The sequence below is a fragment of the Vanellus vanellus genome, assembly GCF_965231255.1.
Source record: "Vanellus vanellus genome assembly, chromosome: 1".
Classification (NCBI taxonomy): domain Eukaryota; kingdom Metazoa; phylum Chordata; class Aves; order Charadriiformes; family Charadriidae; genus Vanellus; species Vanellus vanellus.
This window is the reverse complement of record NC_138905.1, coordinates 166,453,726-166,477,252: the sequence shown is the minus strand read 5'-3', so window position 1 is coordinate 166,477,252 and position 23,527 is coordinate 166,453,726. Positions and strand designations below refer to the sequence as shown.

General features: G+C 40.1%; 1 protein-coding gene across 1 annotated transcript in view; it reads left to right on the top strand.

The window, feature by feature from the left end:
- Positions 1 to 21,981: 21,981 nt before the first annotated feature.
- GPC5 (glypican 5) overlaps positions 21,982 to 23,527 on the top strand; it is a gene marked incomplete at both ends in the record, with an annotated part of 765,009 nt that continues 763,463 nt past the window's right edge. Inside the window, one exon of the mRNA XM_082480394.1 lies at positions 21,982 to 22,150. Coding sequence (XP_082336520.1) covers positions 21,982 to 22,150 — 169 coding nt within the window. The remainder of the gene's footprint in view (positions 22,151 to 23,527) is intronic.

Below are 23,527 nucleotides of genomic sequence, written 5' to 3'. Positions count from 1 at the left end.
TTGCCCATCAGGTATGTTGGAGTCTACCTAGTTCTAATAATTTTTGTGTGAAAATGAGCTATGTGACATTTGTTAGTGTTTCCATCATTTAATCTTTTAATTGCCTGGACTCCAAAAAATACTTTCACATGGTGCAAGTCTGTGAGGAACAATTTTGTAACTGTCATACAGCATTTTAAGGATGTGGTAAGCTATGCTTTAGTCAAGGGGCAATTACAACAATGCCTGTGTAAACTGTATTATCAGTCTTATTTGCATGCGTTCAATACAGTTTTGGCTTATTAATTGTATAACCTATGTTGCCAGAAGTTTCAAGCTAATCACGCATGTTCTTTTCTGAAAATACATGTAATACTTTTATACTGTGTTACAATTCATTCTAATGCATCGGTAGCTTTCTCATGGGTAATAAGTGAATATAGTCTTGCCTTGTGCATCAAGTTCTGTGTAAACTTTTTTTTTTTCTGTAGTCACTCAAGTGTCTCCTAAGAAGTGATCGTTAGTCCTGTGTATGTTAGTTTCAGCGTAGCTGAGACACTGAACTCTAGTTGACAGGAGACAGTAGGGAGAGAAGTAATGCTCCTAAGTTCAGCTGGTTTTACTGAAATAAGTTGAGCCTTGTCACTGATACTTCTGTAGAAGGTTGACTGGAGTGGTTAGGTACTAATACAAGTGCCAGTTTAAAACTGCCGAAATACCAAGAAGCGTTTTCTGTAGATGTGTTCAGCTGAGTCTATTAAGATACTATCATGTGGGTGAGAAGCTTATTTCTTTCTGCTGGGATTGGTACAGGTAATAATTTTTCAAGTTAACTCCTGCTATGAATTAGTCTCAGCCATATGAACTTCTGTGAGCTTCACATTAATAAAGATAAGCCTGCGTGGATTTTTTGGATTTTTTTTGATGTGTATTATGCAGGAAGAACATAACTTGGTCTATCTTTCTAAACAAAAAGCAAGAAATTCCAAGCAGTAGTAATACTTGCCTGAAGTTCTAGTATAGCACAGTTAGCCTTATAAGGAAAGCCTTGTCTGTTAACCATAGAAAACTTTTCTCTGTACACTCAGTATCTGAAAGCATGCTGGGAAATTAAGCAGTTGTTTTTCACTAATTTGTCACTGGATGATACTGAAAAACCTGCTCAGTTCTTTAGAATTGACTTTCTTGTTTGACTTGAGAATATCAAAGCAACTAGTGAGATGACTGTCAAGAGCAGACATTTTGAGTAATAGCTAGTTCATAGGCATTAAATGAACATAGGACTAGAAGGGGACATCCCCTGCTGTGGCAGCACAGGCTTGTATATCAGCTATGCAGGAAAGGTACTATTATGAGAAAATGCAACACGCCGTGTTCTGCCTTTCACTAATTCTCATCTTTGAAATACATCACTTGTATTTGTTTTGTTCATAAGTGGTCTTGTCTACGAAGTCTTCCTTAAAGACCCGCAGCTTTCTTCAAATCTGGGACTTGGCTTACAGAGTCTTCTTCCACACCAACTTTCTCCTCCCTATCCCCCCCTTCACTAGACTAGAATTCATTCCCTGAAGCAACTTTCTCTCTAAATGTTAGATTTGAGTAGCTTCAGATGAATGGGCAAATGGCATTCAGTATGTAAGACATAGAAATGTCATGGAGACAGGAGATAAAGCAAATGATAAAACAGTGGACTGTGTCATGTTGTGACTCTTCATCATAGCCTTGCTATGAAATCTACAGTTATGTTCTCAGAGTGTTTGTTTCTGGTCATGTGCTTTCCTGTTCACCTTTTTGAATGTCTAAATGAGAAGATACTGGGGGGGAGGTAAAAATGTGACGCTAGGATTCTTCTCTACTCCATGTAGTACATTAGTACTATTCCTGATTATCTGCTGCGCTGGTGTCTTTACCACTATGTAGCTGTTAACAAGCATCTGTCTTCCCTCAGTTGATATGGTCAGCAGAAGAGTTGAGACTGATACTTTAACATGCTGCATGAGAATTGTGTTCAGCCTTGATGATTCCAGACTGACGTGTTCCCACCCTGGCATCATTGCACGCTACCAGTTTTGAAGCTTCCTGTTCTGGAGCATATTTTGAAACGGAGGGCAAACAAAAAATGTTACATATGGTGAGTGCAGTTAGGTTTTTAACAGGATTTAATACAAGGCTGTTACTTACTACAGCCAATAGGATTCCTGGCTGGGGGGGAGCTGACTAGTGGCCCTGTACATAGAGACGGAGTTGTAAAATGGATGTCCTCTTGTTATTCTAAGGAAAAAAAAAAAAAAAATAAACAAACCCAAAACAAAACCCCCAAAACAACACAACACAACCCCCCCCCAACATAGCATTTCATTCTTACTGTTAAATAAAACTTGATTTTGCATAGTTTCCCAAACTGATTTAATGAATGAACAATTCTGTGGATTCAGTCTCATTCCAGGCTCACCTGTTTGAATTTTTTTTTGTTTGTTTCTTGGGGTGGGGTGTTGTGGTTCTCTTTCATTACACTTAACTCAGGAGGGTGATATGACACATAAGTAATTCCAGCCCAAGTGTCCAGATACAGAATGCTTGGTGTTCAGCTGACTTAAGACATCTTAGGAACTGGATCAGGTTCTTTAAATGCACAGCAAACAGTACAGACAAAGCTGTACCTGCAAATAGCTGTAATTTGGGTAGTCTTAGATGTCTTTTTGTGACTTTAAGAGATTAGCACTTTGGTTCATCACTAGGAGGACTGATTCTTTCAAGCATCAAAAATTGTAGCAGGTTTAGGCACCAGCTATAGCTGAGGGAAGGAATTTCCCTAGTTAATATTAAAAAAATTAATAAAATTCTTAATGGCTCTTATGTGAGGCCAGCATGCTTTGTGTGGAACAGCATTTTTACACAAGTTTGGTGAAGAGCTAGCTGAGACTATTTTAACTGAAGAAATGCATATATTGGTGATGAGTGTTCTGTGAGTATATGGAATTCAGACCATGGTTTTGATTACTGTCAGATGGGCTTGCTCATTAATGCTAGCTATTAATGTATAGTCTGAACTCCTAATGGAGCGATTTTTAAAAAGACAGTAGTCTGTGACAAATGCCTGGGTGCATTTCTAGTAGTCACTGGAAAATATGTCTGCTCTCGTGAGTTTGCCTGAAGAGATGTGTGTTTTGGGGAATCTGACCTGCAGATAGGTATGTCCCGCTTGCAGTAGAAATATGTGGGCCTGTTTCCTGCTGGAAAAAAGTGTGATATTCCCTGGGAGATGGGAGGCAATCAAGGATGCAATTAACAGTAGGGAAGATAAAAACAAGATGGATGGGAAAAGAGAGTAGAAAGCTTGGTTAAGGAAGGAGACTAGTATAACTTGAGTTACTTAATCTGTATTTTCTATGACTTGTACGCTGCTGTGACTGACAAGAATGTTAGAGCAACTGTCCTGCTGTGGGGCATGTCAGCAGTTTGGATAGAAATGGTCTGGATTTTAACAATGGATAAGACATTGTACAACAATAAGAAATCCTTTGGGTGACATCTTATAGAATGTTTAAAAGATTCCAGATACTCACATATTTGCAGTGTGTTTATGGCAGTGCTTTTTTTGTGCTATAGAATGAATTAACTAGTTCCTGCTTAGTGTACTTGATGCAGAAGGAAAGCTACTGTTACTACGACTGGCACTTTTCTAGGCATTTCTCTAGTTAACTATCCTCTCTGCAGAGATGTAAAATATGAGCACTTAGGGAAGGTACTGAGTCACTAGGTAGTTGTTTTGATATGTATGTATCTCTTTTCTTTCTCTTTTTTTCCCTTGCCATGCTATTTTGGCAAAGACCCATGTGTTGTTTGGGAAATCTACCTTAACTCCATAGTTTCTGAATATTACTGTAAAACTTGGAAAGCTTGTAAGTACTTCAAAATAGAAAATCTTTGTGTTAAGCTTACAGAGGTTTACAGGGTTTAAGTTTGGTGGTTGTTTTTTTTCCTTTCCTAGTTGTTTTCCAAAGACCAAAAAATGCTGTGTCTTGTGAGATGTGAGAGGCTGCTTTTAAGTATCATATTTTCTACAGTCACATTCTAGAAATTGGCACTACTAAGTGGCTGATCAGATTTTTTCTTAATATTCAGTAAAAACAATGAAAAGAAAAGTTACATAATGAAACAAGAGTGACTTAGGGACAACTTAACTCCATAAGAGAGTGTTGGTGTGTGATAAACTCTGCTAATCGGTTTTCAATTTAGGTAGAAATTCCTTCTCATCTAGCAAAAGCTTTTGAAAAACATGCTGATTGAACAGTAATTGATACCTAGATTTTATGATTGGAAGTTACTATATGTGTGGTGGAGCTGTGTGATTGCGTTATGTTAAATAGTTCTTGATATGACATATAATGAGCGAGATGCAACAGTTCTGGGATGTATTTCTTTCATTTGCATCAATATTGTCAGATGAAGCATACATATGAGTATGCAAGTCATGAGTACATACATATCTGTGTCTATGAAAACAACTGTTCCACTGCAAGTCATGAATTTCTTTGAAATTACATTATGCTTATGTTCTCAAGGTCTGTGGCAGTAAATAGTGTTTCTTAGCATTTTGTGTTAACAAGTGCCCTGTTTTAGCCATCGCACAGAAATTCTGCATGCCCCTGTTCCAGTATGATATTGCACAGGATGGTTAACTTTCATGAGCAGATTTTGCCCTCTGAACTGTTCAGTTCATAATTTGGTTCCAGCCTGGAGGTCATACAGCTGATTTTTAATGTTCTTCTGTACGTCACCAAATACGTGCTGCTTGTATTTGTCAGCATCTTCTAGTAGAGATTTAGCCCTGATCTTGCGGTAACAGATAGCTAGTGTTTCTAAAAGTGTTGGATTGGGTTTCTGTGCAGGTGAGTATGCTCTGAGAAATGGTTAGGTATCAGAAAGCCCAAATATACTTACTGACATAATTGCAAGAATGAATGTAGAGTATTTTGGAGTTGTCACGATTAACAACATACCAGAGGTGTTTTGGAGTATTTTTAACAGTTGGCCTGTAAGCTTGGAACACCTCTGACTTTGTGGCAAACTGGGACTAGAGATGTAAAAAAAAAAACAAACAAACAAAAAAAACAACTCTTAATTCTGTTTCTGTGCTTTAATATCTGGGTGCCCAGGGAGTAGTTCTCTCCTGTTCTCCCTATTCACCTGTCTCCATTTGTAGAAAACTCAGTGATCCCAGGTGAAATCAAATGGTTGAATTATGAATAGATCCTAGTAGGCAGCATTTGAGAGGCTGCTTTAGCAGGGTAGTGAAAGCAGGTTTTGCTCAGAGAGATGGCATGAGCAATCTGTAATATGGGTTATCCACGGAGATCAGTGCAAACAAAAGTGAGCATGTTCTTTGTCTGGCCAGGTCTGAGTCAGCTCCTGTTTGAAGCTGTATTCTGAATTAGGATGTTTCTTTTTACCTTTATTTCCTAGCAACTCACGTCTAAGGATTGTACCGATCACTTTGACAACAGATGCTCACTTGTTGGTATCTACTATTCAGGTTATTTTTGTCCCTTTTTAAGTTTTGTTTATTAAATTCAGCCAATAATTAAACACCCAGTTGGTAGACAGATGCAGTTATATGTGGATTCAAATATGTACAGCACTTGGAATTTGGAGGAGAAAAATACATTTATTCATATCATATTTCTGTGACTAAAGCATTTCTAATCATGAGGGGAGGTTGAGATGGTTGGAGGTTAAAACTTATGGCTAGAGTAGGGAAAGAAAAGGGGGGAAAAATATTTACTGGAAGAGAACCCTGTATGTTGGAGGCTAGAATGATGCTGTTTCCAAGAAAATGTCGAGGCAGACTGTACTTGGAGTGATAAGCAGTGTTTTGCCACTTTAGGTTTGGAGTATGGTAACGGTTGAGTATATTGCAAACCTAGTTTCATTAAAAGAGAGTGAAATCCATTTTTGTGCTCTTGTTCGGTTTTTGTTGGGGTTGTTTTAGATTTTTTCTTTTTTTTCAGAGGAGTGAGAGAGGTGAAAAAAGCCTGCAGAGCTTTGTCTGCTGGAGTTGTGAACTCTTCTCAGTTCCTACTAATTGTATCCTAACGTGGCTATTGAGTGTGCCTAACAGTATTCTGACTTTCCTAGGGTATCCCATTCTGCTGTGGTGGTATTATTATACATAGGGAGGCTTAGTGGTTTTGGATTTTTTTAGGGGGTGGTGGTGTTTATTTGGCACTTAGGAGGAGGAAATGTGGTAGTGTTATGGTTTTGAACTGCTCCGTGAAGAGTTCCCCTTCCTTGTCACATGAGTTGTTTGTATTTTTTTTTAATACTGAAAATCCTTATAGGTCCCTTTTTCAAATTGGTGTTTCTCAAAATTTTTTTCACAAAAGTGAAAAACTTTTGTCTTCATAAATTTTCACTGTAAGAATGAAGAGTAGTGGTTAAAAAGGAATCGCAGCCTTGGAGAATCCATTCTGTACTATTTTGTGATGGTGTGTTCTAAGACCATCCTCTAATCCAGCTGAAGATGGTTGTACTCTTGTATTAACCCTACTTTCTCATTCTCCCCAAATGGTGAAGTTTTTGCCTGGCAACATAGCCTAGTATATAGAAAAGTAAACCTTCTTGCACTAGGTGGGTTACTTTCATGTAGCAATTGTCAAAATAGCATGCCTGGACACAACCTGGAATCTGAGCTCTACCCTTCATCTACTGGTATAATTCCCACTCAAACTCAAGCAGCACCACTGGCCTTGACAGACATACTTCATGTTCTGACATGCGAGTGGTTACCTGGGGAAATAATTAAGTTTGTGGGAACTGTGAACAGCACTGTGTATAGTGAGGCATTCAGTATTGACAGGTGGGTAAATGGTGTTTGTATCTCAGAGCCACATTCAGGTATTTGCAGCCACATGGAGTTACACTTGAAAATTACTTGCTCCATCTATGCATATATGTAGTTCCATTTGGTAAGTGCTTCTCTAGTACTAAATGAGAGTTCGGTCTAAAATGTGTATTGATTTGTAGGTCTGTTCCCCTTTGGGGATAGAGAAACTATGGTACGTTGGGGATCACCTACTTCTAGAAATCTGCAGATTTCTAGGACATTTAAATTAGGTTAGACTCCACCTTACATTCTTTTATAAGAAGCATGGGGAGCCAACAAAAATGAAAGCATATTCTTACAGGCATTGCAGGAAAAAAAAGGAACTGTCTAGCATTCAAGAAAAAATTAAGGGATGTGCTTTATTCATAAAACACGGACTACATATTTCGGAGTTCTGCTAGTGATAAACAGTCTTCCCTCATAGCCTGAAGGAGCTCTGAAAGTTTGCCTCTTCCCTCTCCTTTATAAAAGTTAACTGCAAGGGAACCTTTGCCAAATAATCTAAACAAATGGGTAAAAAGGTTGTTTCCTAGTGGTCCTCTAGAGAGTTATGATAAAACACCATGGAACAAAACCTAGATCAAAGTTGTACAAAAATGTATATTTGTATTTCTTCCTTCTCTGCTGAGAGATGGGGAGAGAAGGAAGTAACTGAGAGCTAGATGCTGTAGGGGGCCTACAGAAGTAGTGTTAAGATTACTTTAGTAGTCTCAGCCAGAGACTCTGCAGAGCCATTTTTTCAGGGGGTGGGGTGGAGAAAGCCGGGGGGGAAAGTAAGGTCCCTCCTTGGTAAAGACTAGATTTTGTTTGCTTATAGCAAGTCACCTTAACATGCTGAAATGAGAAAAGCTATAAAAGTTAAGTGAAATTAAGCTGAGAATTAAAATACCTGTCCTTTGTCCCTTCTCAGGTTTGTGGTTTGTTGTGTGTGTGGTTTTTGTTTTTTTTTTTTTTTTATATATTGGCCTCAGGCAATGAGTCAACAGTGAGAAACCTGTTAAGCTTTCCTTTGTGCCCAAAAAAGAAACCTCCAGATCAATCACCCTTATATCCACTGTTTTAACAGCTTTTTTTTGTGGCTTCCACCAGATGGTACTCCCAGACCACAATTCTGGATTAAGACGAGGTGCCGCTGAGGCAGAAGCATTCCTTGGGATTAAGTAGTCCTTCTCATTGTGATGAGACCAGCCCCATGCTTGGAACTGTGACCTTTCAAAGTCTCTTGTTTATCCAGGTTACCTTGAATTTCTTGTTCATGGGTTTCCAGTTTTGGCCTGACATCCAAGTTCACTGGTATTCAGTGAAATAAAGGGAGCATTTCAATATTCAGGACTTGAGGTGGTGTGCAGTGTGCTCAAGATAACCAGAGTGCCACTTCCCTAGGGCAGCAACACCACCTTGTGTTTGACTGGCAAGGCAGGGCATGTGCGGTGTTCTTTCATGTGGTAGCTGCAACCTGTAGAACCGGTGCATTAATCAGTAGTTGAATCTCCCACGTGATTTGAACACCTTGTCAGAGCCACAGTTAGCTGATTCACTCTTCTGTTCACTAATGAGGGATCTGTCTCTGTTTTACTCACTGGGAACATCCTCATCTATTGACTTTTTATGGCCCCAACAAAATTGGAATTTCCCTGGTGTCTGGGTCTCTGGTGTGCTCCCAATTTATAGTTGGGAAGTTTGTGCGTACCTTATTCTGAGATTCTCATGAATGGTAAGGACATAGGCATTGATAATCCTGATTGACCTGGTTGGTCTGTTCTAGTATCAGGTTTATGTTTGCCTTTTGCTAAGAGTTCTCAGGCTCTTTTTCTTAGATCTGCCAACAAGTCCAAAAGTGCAGCATTTGTACCAATCTTTCTTGACTTGATGTTTAAAAGTTTTCCTGTCCATTGTGATGCTAATGTAAAAGACTTTCTGCCTAAAATGCCAGAATATTAAGCATGCTTCTTGGGCAAATGTGGAGGGAGTACTAAGGACCAGTACTTTTTTTTGTGTGCAAGTGCAATGCAATGTTGTAGCACTGTCTTCACAATAAAAGTGAGTTACAGGGGAAGGAAAAAAAAAAAAAGGGGGGGGGGCGGGGGAACTTGGAGGGAATGTGTTAAGTAGGGGGGTGTTGATAAAGAGGAGTACCTATCACATTTCTTATCTTGAACAACCTCTAGCAAACTGTACATTAGGTCTTCAGACCTAGAAGTGATGCTCGGATTCCTTCATTTAGGCAGCCTAATAAATGGGTAAAATCATAACTGACCGGTGGCTATCTAACATGTTGCTTTCAACCTGAGTGCCTTTGGAGCTTCCAGTCTTCCCAACTAACATGCCCAGGGATACTAGAAATTGAATTCAGAGATACTTAGCTGTGATCTCACAGATTAAACACTAGGACTTTGACAAAACAGGTGTTTTGATATGTAGTTCCGAAACCACTCGCTGATCCATGAAGATGAACCTAAAAAGATGTGAATATCACGTACTGTAATAGACCTACTTTCAGTTAATGAAACTCATTACTTCTAAGCTGATCAATCTTTTTGATGAAATGTTTGATAGATAGCTTGTACTTTACAGCTGCCAAATTGTCACATTCCAATCACAGGTTGTCTAGTACTTTGAGCAGTTGGTTTTCTGTTCATATATAGAACTTGCACAACAATATGAGTAACAAGAGTCAAGGCTGGAGATTGGAAGGTCCTTTACCCACTGTATGGAGGTGTGGACTGATTAAATTTTTTTGTAAAGGTTTATCTCTTATCCATAGGTTGTGACTTTAGGATTCTAGGATTGAGGTTGAAAGGTGTATGTAGAGAGTCGTCTTTCTGACTCACTGCTGTGTTTGGGTTGTTTTTTTGTTTGTTTTCTTTTTAAGATGCTGGGAATCCCATATTTAAATTCAAATGCAACTTTGGAAGTTCACGTTCAGTTAGCTTCAAGTAAAGTAAATTACTGGGCCTAAGCAGTGATAACATTTCATACTACCCTTTTTGTTCTTATACCACAACCATGTTTCTTCAAAGTTAGAATTTGTCATTGCAAGAAGTGCTAATGTTCCCCTTACCTATAGCTATCCATCCCACTTCATGTATAGATAATTAGTAACCTTTTATAGTGTTGCTTAAAATGCTAGTTTAAACTTGCTGTATGTTAGTCAGAATCTTAATAAATACTGTGTATTCCAGAGAATGTTTTGGGGAGGCATTTAATAAACCTATATATATTTGCAATTTCTATGACTTTTAAATTTCTCTAATTTCCCTTGACTAGCCTTTCCCTGCGCATACAAGGTCAGAAACTAATTAATGACATGACATCTTTGTCCTTGAAAGGCCTGAGAAATATGTTATAAACAAACCAGGAGCTTTCCTAGTTTCTTCAAAATTCAGGAAATGTTCTTTCTTCACAGCTGCTTCTTGTCTCCCTAATCTACGCTTTCTCTCTTACATGTGTATGTGTGTCTGTATAGGTACATATACCTTCTGTGTGCATAAATATGCATATGGGGAGTGCTATCGATATACAAAAGCTAATATATATTTATGTCCACCCAATATAGAGCAAAGAACAGGTTGGTTAGTAAAATGACTTTCTGTGTAACACCTGCCACAAATGATAAGAAAATGGAGAAGGAATCACTGTAGCTTGCGAAAACATCAGCGTTTTATGTCTGTTCTCTCATTCTCATTGGTGGTGTCTATGAAACTTAAGTTCTTCCTGGAAAATCTGTTTGGGAGGGGAAGAAGCTATTTTTACTTGAATGCATTTTCTGATGACTGAAGTCAGCTGTGGACAGTGCAGGTGCTGAACCTGGAAGCTTATAAGGTTTTCTCCTATTTTTTGATAATCCTGAAATGTTTGCAGGGTGAGCTTTTTTGTCTTAGCTGGATTGCAAACATCTAAAGATGCCCAAATGTGTTGGGAGTGGTGGGGGGTGCAATTGGCCAAAACTTGGTGGTGGGGGGAATGCATTAAGGGATCTTTAAAGAAATTGTGACCAGTAATTCAGGTAGTTCTGAAGTCTCAAGTGCTTGGAAGAACATGGAGTGGAATTGTTATATTTTTCCCTAGGGATCTGATATTACAGTTGGGATACTGAATGAACAGCTGTAGTATGACCTTGCCACAGCCCTTATACCCTCATGGAGGAGTTGTTTCTCTATCGGGGAATTAGGTGGTCATACAATAATAGCAGAGCTAGGATGGCTTACATATCTGAAGAAAGGTTTGTGTCATGAAGCTTCTCATACCTAATAAGATATTTCCTGTGCAGTCTGCCTCAGTTCTTTTTATAGTATTTTTCTTAGATGCTTGAGCTATTACTTCACTTACTTTATTGACCGCCTCTCTAGAACACCCATTCCAGTGTTTGACCACCCTCTCAGTAAAGAAATGCTTCGTAACGTCCAGTGTAAACTTCCCCTGGCACAGCTTTGAACTGTTCCTACGTGTCCTGTCACTGGATTCCAGGGAGGAGAGATCAGTACCTCCCGTGCCATTTCCTCTCCTCAGGAAGCTGTAGAAAGCAATGAGGTTGCTCCTTGGTCTCCTTTTCTTCAAACTCGACAAGCCCGAAGTCCTTAACCGCTCCTCATAGAACGTGCCTTCCAGTCCTTTCACCAGCTTTGTTGCCCTCCTCTGGGACGCATTCAAGGACCTTAACATCCTTCGTAAATTGTGGGGCCCAGAACTGCGCATGGTTTTCAAGGTGAGGCTGCAGCAACACTGAATACAGCGGGAAATCACCTCTTTTGACAGGCTGGTGATACTGTGTTTGATGCACCCTGGGATGCAGTTTGCCCTCTTGGCTTCCAGGGCATGCTGCTGACTCTAGTGAGCCTGCTGTCGACACCCCCAGATCCCTTTCTGTGGGGCTGCTCTCCAGCCACTTCTCTCCCAGTTAGTACTTGTGCCTAGAGTTACTGTCCTACGTACAGAGTAGAGCAGTTGAACTTGCTAAATTTCACATCGTTGATGAATGTCCAGTGCTCAAATCTTATCTAGATCTTTTTGCAAGGCCTCTTGTTCCTCAAGAGAATCAACAGCACTTCACAGTTTGGTGTGGTCAGCAAACTTGCTAATGATGTGTTCCACTCCACCACTCCACAGAATGGTAGAGCCTGGAACAGCTGAGGCATTTGGCTGCCTCACCTGGGTTGGTACAGCTCAGTGATAAATTTATGGTTAAAGTAAGCACTGTGAGGAAATGAAATAGGGGGAATGAATACATATTTGAATTTGAAGATAAAAGTTCAAGATAAACTTTAAAAATCCAGTAAAAATACTGGCTATTGTGTCAAGTTATACTTTAAGCAAAACATGTAGTTTTTCTTACCAGTATGCTCTGAAGTGAACGTCTCCTTTATGCTGATTAATTTATTAATCAACTTCCAATAAGTATTTGAAAATTATGGATACAATTGTAGTGATAAATCTGTAAGATTATTTATAAAAGGCTTGTATAAACTTACTTTGGTGAACTGGTGCACAAGGAACCGTATCTGCTGTATACCTCTATCAGTAACTGTCTTTAATTTGAGTGTCTAATTGAAGGGAGAACTGGAAGAGCTTCTGGGGTATTAAGTTCATGTCATGTCTTCAGAGGTAGCAATATAACCATTTGAGATAAATATACTCTTTTTTTTTTTCTCCTATCAAATACAAAGTTTTCAGAATTTTAGTAGGATAAATATGATAATATTGTGTCTTAAGTAATGAAGGAAATTCAGTGGTGACAGAACTTACTTTGCACATTGTGTTTTGTATAAACTACTCTGGAATAGAAGTGAGGTAGCTGTTGCCATGTTTGAACAGTTGGTGGCTCCAATGCTTTGCAGCTGTCACTATACATAATGCCAAAACAAGTTAATTCAGTTCTAGCTGTATTGAACTAGTCAGAAATTTAAAAAGAAAATCAGAATCAGGAACTTAGTAAACAGCCGGACGCATCCAACTTGCATTTTAAGCCACTATGTAAATGCCCTTTGTAGTTCTTAAGTAAGTGTAAAGTCCATTATTCCTGTATAGCTTAAGGTAAAATATGAGGGTCTTCTTTGCAAAGTGCCAGTTCAGAATCAGCAGCAATATACTTACAGGTCATTCCCGCTCCATATTGTGGGATTATACAGGCAAGACAGATGACAGCTCTCCTGACCAAAAAAAAGGATGGGGGAATAATCAAAGAATCCATTTCTGGAAGAGAGGCAGAGATGAGCAAATACCGTGTAGATAATCTTCAAACTGAGACTCACACAGCTGCTTATGTATGTAAAAAGGGCAGTGCTTTTGTTGACACTTTGAAATAAAGGATTTAGTGGGCAGTGGAGTTTGATAGAGCAAGATTATAATATCTTAACAGAAGAGCAGGTGCTGATTAGCTGTCATTTTCAGTCATTGCAGGAACATTTAATAAACACAAGACTTGAATAGGATGGACAACTTTGTAAAAAGTGCTAGTCCTAGAAGTCTGGAGAAAGCCTTGGATAAACATATAGAAATGAGACTAGAAACTTCCAGTGATGACTTCTTCCAACTTTTTAGCCCCAGAAAATGCACCTGGAGAGATGGAACATGTTTTCCACATTCTAGGGAAAAGGAAAATAGATTTTTTTTTTTTCTGTTGTTGTTGTTCACTATTGAAAAACTGCCATTTTTCTGTTTTAACTGGAATATTTGTATTCTGCTGTCCTGAACTACTATAGGCACCCTATGTTCCTGGTTTCCTTCATGCCTTGTTTCTCATCTGGACTGTATTACTGTGCTTTGTTCTTGAAACTTCTGTAGCTTATGATGGGAACAGCGCTGCAGGACAAAATCATGGGGAACGCAGTCTTGCAGGTACAGCTTAGCACTGAGAATTAGGGTGAGGTAGAGAGCAGCTTGAGAAGATACAGGCAAATGAAACATTGTGACCTAAAGTTACACGTGGGTGCAGTCTGTGTGTAGAATTCTGTTTCTGCAGAGTCCAATGTTATGTGCTGATGAAGTTCTGTTTGGGGGTGAAAAAAGGGGGAGGGGATGTGAAAAGCCTTTGCAAAGTGCAAACAAAATTCCTTAGCACCACCCTTCATCTTTGTTTCTTTGTGTACTGGAGGAGACAAAAGAACAAAAATAGCCCTGCTGATCAGAACTTGTATGTCAATTTTGATTACTGTATAAATCATGCTATCTTAGCAATGTTTCATTAAACAATATATTCTAGCGAAATGAAGCAAAAAAAAAAAAGGCATCATTCCAACACCTGTCCTCACATGCTTTTTTCTTTTGCTTTTAAAATTAAGATTTTTTTTTTTTTTTAACTAATTTTTTACATTAAAGTCATCTAAGAGTTGCACTTGAAGACAAGGCTGGAATGTAGTTAGAGGTACAGTATTTACCAGAGAATTGCCTTAGCTTTTCCTCTAAGCCTATAAAGCACTTTCCACATATATTATTTGTTCTTTTTTTTTTGCCTAGTTATTCCTAGTATTTCTATTATATTAAGGTATTAAGTGTTTATAAATTCTACTGAAACCATGTAGTACTAAGATTAAACTTATGTGCTTGTATTGTCCTTACTGTGCTCTGGAACAGTTAGTGGATAACAGTATAGCTAACCTCTCAAAGTATTTACGTGCTGCAATGTCTAATTCTTGTTCCTTCAGTGAACTTCCAAGTCACTAGTGTAATATACAGTTTCCATGAAAAGTATGTCAATGCTGTCGGCAATACAGGAACACACACAATTCCAAGATCCTCATCCAGGATATGCCTTTAGCTAAGACTGGTCAGCTCATTAACAGGAAGCAGTTTGGTTCCAGTTTGTAAAAGCTTTTGTTCCTATGTAAGAGCAAATACCGTTTCTTTGCGTGCCAGTAAGATGTGGCATGAAAACTGGTGGTGTCTCAATATCTCCTTAAGCATCTTTCTCTTTTTTTTTTTTTTTTAATGGGCTGTTTCCATACACTAATTTATCTGTTTAATACAAGTAAAAGGTAAACTTGAGGTACAGCTTCACAAGTCGTTCAGGGGCAGCATAGTTCATGAAACCTTGTTGTGTGGTGGTTGTCTTTGGTATCAAAAGTAACCCAGTTTCCACTTGAAGCTGCTTCTGTAACTGAGGCATTTCTGATACCTCATACATATAACACCAGAGAAGTACCAATTAACAAGTTATTATGGGCAGATAGGCATTAACATAATTACACAGTGTGATTTTTATTTTTTTTTAATGAAATATAAGTTTGGAAATTGACTTTTTTGTATTGTGAATTGTGAATCTTGCTAAATATAGAGTGATCTATAAAAAGCATGCGATGTAGTTAGGGAGGGGGTTCAACAGCTTTTCAATAAAACATTATGGCTGTATTCTGTGTATTTATAATGCAGAAAGAAATCAGTGCTACCATTTTAAGATGAAATAATTGATTATCTGTAGAGATCAGAGCCCAGTACTTCTTCCTTCCAGTACCCCAACCTGGTGGACAGGTTTTGCTCTCCCTCAGACCCATTGCTACAACTACTACAGTGCATGTTGGGATAATCTCACAGACTTTGTGTAGCCCTCTCACTTTTGAAATGTTACTTGCATGTTCTCCTGGGAGAGGTGTGGAAAGTTTTTGAATCTGCGTCAAGCAGACAGAGACAGCCAGTCAGTTGCATCTTGAATGTGTGAATGGTATTAATGAATGCTGACACCCTCATTTTCTTTTCTTTACTCATTTACACAAGATGTGACCAGATTAGCGTCTTTTGGTCTGAAGGTAACATTTGGTAGGCATTCTTTCACTTAGTCAGTGGGACCTAATGGTGAGGTAAGTCATCTGCTCAACACCGGCAGCAAGTAGCTACTAATGATCTAAAAATAGGTGCCTGGGAGTCATTACTGATGAAAATTGAAGCCCTTACTGACTTTTAGGAGTGCCTTGGTTTGCCCTGATTTTTAAATTAATAAATTCTGCATTTAGTGCCAGTGAAACATGCATCTATAACTACCTGGATTAAATCGCATGATTTGGGTACTAGGACTCAGTGGAGAAAAGTTAGGAAGAAATAAAGCGTTTATCCCTAAGGGTAAAACTCGGTGCGGAATTAAATTTGAGAGCTGTGGCAGGATCATTTTCAGTTCTGTTCTATGGACAGTAAAAAAACACACTTTGAAAAACGTGAGAGCCGAAGGGAAAAAAAAAAAAACAACACCAACAAGGGTTGTACCTCTCTGGGTGAAGTTTTTTTACTGAAATAACACTATGGGCAAAGACAGTGCCTTCAAAATTTGCTGTTCGGGGTAGCTATGTGTGAAGGGCTGCAGGGACACAAAGGAAGAACACAGGCACCTTTTATCTTTGAATATCAGTTTGTAAGACTGTATGTGACTAGTAGAAGTGGCGTGCAACTGTAAGATGGGGTCTGGAGTTCTGAAAGATGCTATAACCTGTGTTTTACTGTCTTAGGGGAATGTCCTGAGAGGCATATTTTTTAACTTTTTTACTGTCCTAAGTGGAATGGATGTGACTCCAGCTTGTTACTTACCATGGAGCTTGTATAGGTAGGGTTCACACATAGAATTACAAGGCAAACCTGAGACACTTCTTAGATTTACAGTTGTTCAGAACTTAGTGAATCAATAAAGACTACTTTTTTGGGGGGGAGGGCTCCATATTTTTGAATGTTTCGGTGTCCTTCCATCTGCTTGGGGGGAAAAAAACTAGGAAGATAAAATCTGGTACGCTATAAACACTTTATTGGTCCAGTTGCAGAAAACTGAAGCATCAAGTATGTTCAGTTCAGGTGCAAGTCATGTTGTTTATACCTCTTAGGAATAGTTTTTAATGTGTTTTTATCACCAACAAAAAATGAGAGGGTGGGCACCAACTACAGGGTTAGAGTGAATGTTTCCCAAGTTGCAAGGGCACAAGGATTAGTAACAGAAGCTGTGAGTGATTCCATTTACTGTAGGATTGTCTACACATGTGCATATTGGTTTACCTTCGAACTTACTAAGGTGGTGTCTGGTCCTCTTGTTGAACAAATAATTTCTGATTGTGGAGTCTCCGGGGGCATCCTTGTCTGATGAGGTAAAAATATTGTGAATGTCAGATATGCACTAAGGGAAATGAATTCATATCTCTAGGCCCAATGAAACTTGAATTTGAGTTTATAAAATGTGAACAACTGTCCCTTTTGTGGCATGTATGGAAATGAAGATGTATTCCCCTGCGTATTCTGTGTTTAGATATGACTAAAATTGTGTTGACCTTTTGTTGATGCTTCAAAGAAGAAGGTTTAAATATCCATGCAAGTCTGGCTCTTTTTTTTTTTTTTTTTTTAAATCCTGATGGTGCTAGACCGAAACTGATATCGAATACAAATTTCTTTCATATTAGGATCAGGTTGCAGAACTGTACTTCCAGTTACACAACAGATTCTTTTTCTGTTACATGCTAGTATTTTGTAGAAGTTGCTGCTTTTCTTTGCAGCAGTCTCCTCTATGGAGCATTCCCTCTTATGTGTTCTTTCTGGTAATGTCTTAATTGTACAGGTCTGAGTTAACTGTCCTGCAAGTAAGACAAGTGATATTAATGAAAAGAAAATGACATTAAGAATGTTCACCCTAGCTATCTGAGGAAGTCTCCATGGAAACAGTGTACCTAGCAGTAAGGCAAAGTACTTTTCAAAGTAAATGGCTGACTGCTGAGCTATGCTTGAAGTATAAATTATTAAATAAATAAAACCTTTGTGAAAATATATGTGCAATTACTTTCTGGATACAGTACTCCAAAGTGAATGCTTGTACTTAGAATTACTGTAAAGAACTGAAGCTCTTTCAGTGCAGGCAGGATGCAATGTCTGCATTTTTGAAACCTTTTCCCTTTCACTTAAGGGAAAGCTTTGAGCAATGTAATTTGGTGGGCAGGGAGGGGACCCTTCCCCTGCCCAGGGAAGGGTGTGTGTGTGCACACACGGCATGAGTAGTTAACGCTTCACAGGTCTGCCAGTGGTTTTTTTTGGCAGACAGTGGTTTGCTGATTTCACAGGGAAGATGATGTGGGGACTTCTGCAGAGGCAGGGAACTGGGATGCTAGGGCCATAATGCACTGGGGGAAGCAGCAATTGAAGTTTAGATTGGAATACAGAATAATAGTAGAATAGCATTTTGGTTTTGCACTTGGGGGTGGGAGTAAGCAATGCTGATGGCCTATGATTCTCCTTTGTGCAACTACTTCCCCAATGTGCTGTCTCCCATTTGTCCCTACCTGAAATCTCACCTGACACTTCTTTGTAATTGCAAGCATGAAACAAAACACTGTTTTCTCATTAAGATTTCATAAAGATTTTCAGTTTAAATTAATAATTCATTTATAATAAAATTAAAAATGCTATGAGAATTTATCTCCAAATACAGGTCGAACTTTTGTAATACTGATACCAGCTTTTCAGCATCACTGTTAATGGAACCTGAGATGAGTTAAACTTAAGTGTGTGAAGTTTTACTGGCCTCACTGTAAGTTTGGTGCTGTTCATAACAGAGTGTGGTAGTGTTGAGTCCAATTGCTGTGTAGCTTTTAGTCCTAGTTTACTAGCTTAATTATGTCAACCTAAAGTATGAGGACTTTTTTTTTTTTTTTTTCAATTGTGGAATGGTTCTGTATACCTGAAGAAAAAGTTGGTGGTTTGTTGTGGGTTTTTTTTGTTTGTTTTTGTCCCCCCCCCCCCGTGCTGTTGCTGTAATTTCAAGGAGCTATATTCTAGCTTTGAGTGCTAGAATCCCCGCTCTGTTCAAAGCTGTGTGAAAAGCAAAAGGATAGTATCAGAGCCAAGAGTTTACAGACAGCATATATTAGACCAGAAATAGATGGGTAGAATTTGCCACTGGGATATGATGTGAACGTGCTAAGTCAACATAACAGTCCATGTTCTTAATGAAAAGTTTACTTAATTGCTTTGATATGTATAAAAATAATAGTTAAAAGACTCATAGTAAAGAAAGCTTTGAAGAATGACTTAAAAGAATGAGGCAGCTTAATGGATATTTGAACTACTTGCAGATATAAGAGACAAAATAGGAGATAGCATGAAAGTATTTAATCATTTAAGATTTTTAGAGGTGGAGACAGGTGCTGTAGTCCTCTGGAAGTGGAAACTCCCCTTTGCATCTTGAGATGGGAACAGAAAAGGCATATGCAATTGAAGCCAAGTGACTTTTTTGATTAAAAAAAAAAAAAAGTGGGAAAGGTGGATGTGGTCAAAGTGACAGGTCAGAAAGGTTATTTTTGTAGTAGCTCTCTGAAAAGATACAAGCAGGGAAGATGGCACAGCCAAATAAAGCGTTTTCAGTAGTTGCAAGATGACAGTCCAAAGGAGAACGTAAGCTATGTAGATGAGCAGGAAACTTAGTGCTGTGTCCCAAAAATAGTAGAAAGTTTCATTTCGGCACGTTGCTGCTTCATGGTCAACTTGTCCACCAGGACTTCCAGGTCTCTCTCTACAGAGCTGCTTTCCAGTAGCTCAACCCCTAACCTGTACTGGTGTGTGGGGTTATTCCTCCCTAGGTGCAGGACCCTCCTCTTGGCCTTGTTGAATTTCATTAGGTTCCTCTCTGCCCAACTCTCCCACTGTATGGCTGCACAGCCTTCTGGTGTGTCAGCCACTCCCAGTTTTGTAGCATCAGCAAACTTGCTGAGAGTACACTCTGTCCCTTCATCCCGGTCATTGATTAATGTATTGAAGAAGACTGGACCCAGCACTGACCCCTGGGGAACACTACTAGTTACAGGACTCCAACTAGACTCTACGCTGCTGAGGGCAGATGTGCCATCAAGGGCACGTGCAGCTCTGATCAAGAAAAGAGACAAGTCTGTAGCCAATGTCAGTGTTCTCTCATCATGTGCATAGATATGTACATTCTTGTGTTAAAATGAGAAGTCACTTTTTTCTGCATATGGTTGCAGGTATGCAGAAGATCTGGTTCGTGAAGCTTGTTAGCTAAAATACACGTTTTAACACTAAAATCAGGGGAGTTTTGAATCATAAAACCTGCAAGAAGATAAAATTCAGTCTCATAATTAAGCCAAAGGTAATTACTTCTTTCATAGTCCCTATGCTAAAATTATTAAAAAAAAAAAAAAAAAAAAAAAAAAAAACAGCAAAACAAACAACCACCAAAACCCCCAACAAACAACACTCCCCCACCACCATCTTTTGGACAAAACTGGAATCTTCCTCATCTTGAAAGAGCTAGTTAAAACATGTATAGTCGATTTCTTACTGAAAAGCTCCCTTTTCTCTTAACCTGTAGAACTAGAGGATAGAAGTTTCTCTCAATTGCTACTAGTGGAAGATGGGGAATAAGTGCCTTCAATTTAAAGCCCTGGGGTTCTAGAGTTTTTCCAACATCATCTGTTGATGTTGACAAACTTCTGTGTGGTTGTGAAGTAAGCAAGACACTTTGTTTGTTTTTTAAGTAGTAATACTTGTCTGTATTTCTTAGCCTGCAAGAAATTGTCCCTGTTTCCTAATACTTTATTTTCATATATTTGTTGTGAGTGCTGCATGTCTTGTAGGTGTTGAGTTTGGCATTTCATGATTCCCAGAACTTTCTCTACCATCTTCAAGCTTCTGAATAAGATCCTACATTTTCTTGCTGCTGTATTTGGATTGTTTTTCCCACCGATATTTTCTTAATATTTAAAAATAATCATTCTATTTAAGAAAGCGTTTTGCTGACTGACAAGGGATTCGCTGCCTATTACCAGCTTCCACACAAGGTATTACATTTTTTATTTCTATTTTTTTTATCTAAAACAAATCTTTTTATTTGCAGTGGGACTCTCTCTGTTGTTTTCCCCTCTTTTTCCTCATGAAGGGCCTAAAATGCCTTTTGCTGTAGTTTGCTTTATCAAAAAGATTGTAACCTGTCATCTGTGTTCACTCTTCATACATCAACAGTGTAAGAACAGTAGGACAAGTTCTTTTAAAGGACACTTCATATAATATATGTTGGAACTTACTGACACAAGAAGGTTGCCAAGTTCAGGAGTACAGATGATTCAAAAAAGGGAAATACTAGTCCTCTCTGCTTTTTACAAACTAAGTTGTCACTTAGTAGACGATAATGTTAATGTAATGCTGTTCTTTTATTGCTTTGCTCAGCAGAGAAATGGTTGATCTCTAGTGCGAGTTTTAATAACTTATGTGTCAATTTGTTACCGGTATGCCAATGGATACATAGAATAATTTGCACTTAGACCTTTTTTTTTGTCTTGTGTCGAAATTGCTGCCACAGGTAAAAGATTTATTTTAGAGTGAAAGCTGGGATAAAGTAATGCTGTACAGTGCTGAGTGATCACCACCAGCTTCAAAATGGACTGAGAACGATTTCCAGCTATAAGGGGTAAGGTGTGACACTTAAGAATCCTCTCTACACACAAATTTAAATCTGGCATCAAGGAAGCTATTTAAAAGATAACCTGATGAGTCCCAGCTGCTTCCTTGGCTGCTCTGACAGGTACCACTGGACTCTCTGGCTTGTAGACACAAGAGGGTTTTGTAAACTGGTCCTTTGTCACTTTTGCCTAAGAAAACTGAAATTTTTGAAGACCTCTTGAAGATAGCCGAATTCTTGGAGATTTTTTGTCAGGAAAGCAAAAGTTTGGCATTTGAAGCCAAACTGAATTGTGTAAGATACTGCCAGTTTCTTAGCTTACTGCGAGTAGTTCCCAAAACCACTACAAATTATTTTAAGTCTCTCTTTGTTTTCTGGGTGCTTTGGGGGTTTATTGCTTACATAGCAAGACATCGCTGCTTTTCCCTGCAGGTTTCTCCTCCCCACCTCGCACCCCCACCACCCGGGCTGTACGGGGGGGGAGGGTCTCCTTCCCCACCCCTACACTCCCCCCCCCCCCCCCTTCAAGCCCCGACGGGGCGGCGTGAAGGCACCGCCACACGGGCGGTGGGCAGCGCTCTCCCGCTGCCGCTCCCGGCGTCGGGGGGGAAGAGGGGCGAGCGGGCGGGGAACCGGCGGGGGCCGGGCCCGGGCCGGGGGAGGGTCCCGGCGGGCGGCGCTGGCAGCCTCCCGACGGCGGCGGCTCGGGGGCGCCTCGTCCGCTCTCCCTGCGGCAGCTCGCGGCGGCCGGCGGGCCATGGGGGGGAAGAGCCTCCGCCTCGGCGTCCTCATCCTCGGCGCCCTGCTCCTGGCCGCAGCCGCCTCGGGGGGCGCGGAGCCGCCGCCGACCTGCGAGGGCGTCCGAAAAGTTTTCCAGCTGCGGCAACTCGGCCCCCTCAGAGGCATCCCGGAGTCCCCGCGGGCAGGTAAAGGGAAAACCTGCCGAGGGCAGACTGCGGAAAGGCGCAAGGGGTGGTGGGGGCCGGCGGCTGCCCCCCTTGGGTGCGGGGACGGCGGGTTTGAATTTGGTGCCGCCGGCGGTGATGAGCGGGTGGGTGGTGCCGGCGGCGGGTCTCGTCGGTGCTCGCCCGCTCTAGCTGCGGTACCGCTGGGCACCTCCGGTCGCCCCCCGCCCGCGTCCGTGATCCCCGGGTTGGCGGGGAGGAGGTGAGGTGCAGGCCGTCCTGCCTCCGCGGCTACATCGGGGGTTGGTGGGGTCGTTCATGATGGCGGGGGGAGTATGTCCGGCTTCTTACTCAAGAGAGAATATGCGCTTCTCGGGATGGGGGCTCTGCAAAAACTGGAGCACCCCGACACTTGCCTAAAAGCCCCTTGCGCCCCCTTCCATGCTGTATGGGGTGGGGCGCAAAGGAGACAGCCAGCTACAGTTAGGGGTGTGGGGGAGTCGCCCTGCTTTCAGCCGTCTGTGGGCAGATACAGGGACATCGGTGCCAGTGCAAACCTGGAAGGACGGGGAGAGCCGCCGAACTGTGTCTTGGGCTGGTGGAGTTACTCTGGTGTGAAATGAGAATGATTTACACCACTGCGAGTGGTGGATCTGCACATTTTGTCTACTGGATGTCTGCCTATAGCTGTAACTGAGTGAAATTCCCGGGAAAGTAATGCCTTAAGTAACAGCAATTTGAGTACATCCTAGCATTTATATCAACCATGAAACTTTTTTTGAGCGGATACCAAACGACGTGACAAAGCATGTATGTAAGAATACGTACCTTCTTTGATTTGGGGTTTGTTTCCAGCCTCGTGAGAACCTCGGTTGATTTCAGTGATACTAATCACAAAATTAGAAAGCAGATATTTTCATGATCAGGGATATAAGGTTGGACAATACTTTTTTTTTTTTTTAACGCACATATCTGTAAAGTGTGTTCATGTTTAGATGACAAGTTAACGAGTAAATGTGAGTAAATGCTTTCCTGACAGAAAATGACTTCTCTTTACCTTAGAAAAAGGAAGATGCTATTGATATTTTAATCTGTGTAGTTTTTATTAACTCTGCACATTGAGATGAGGCACACTATTTTTATTCTGAAAGGAATCACTTAAAAATACAGCTTTTTAGTGACTCTAATTTTAAGCATAATAACTAATCCTAATTTTACCACAATATTGCAGTGTGCAGTTTACAAATCAAAGTACTATGTTTAGGCTACTAGTACATTTCACAACATGCATTGTCTTCTTACATTGTCCTTAGATAAAGATTTTATTATTGTCTTCATGAAAAAGAAAATAAACACTTTGATTGGAAAGCCTGATTAGATAGGTACTATGCAAATGAA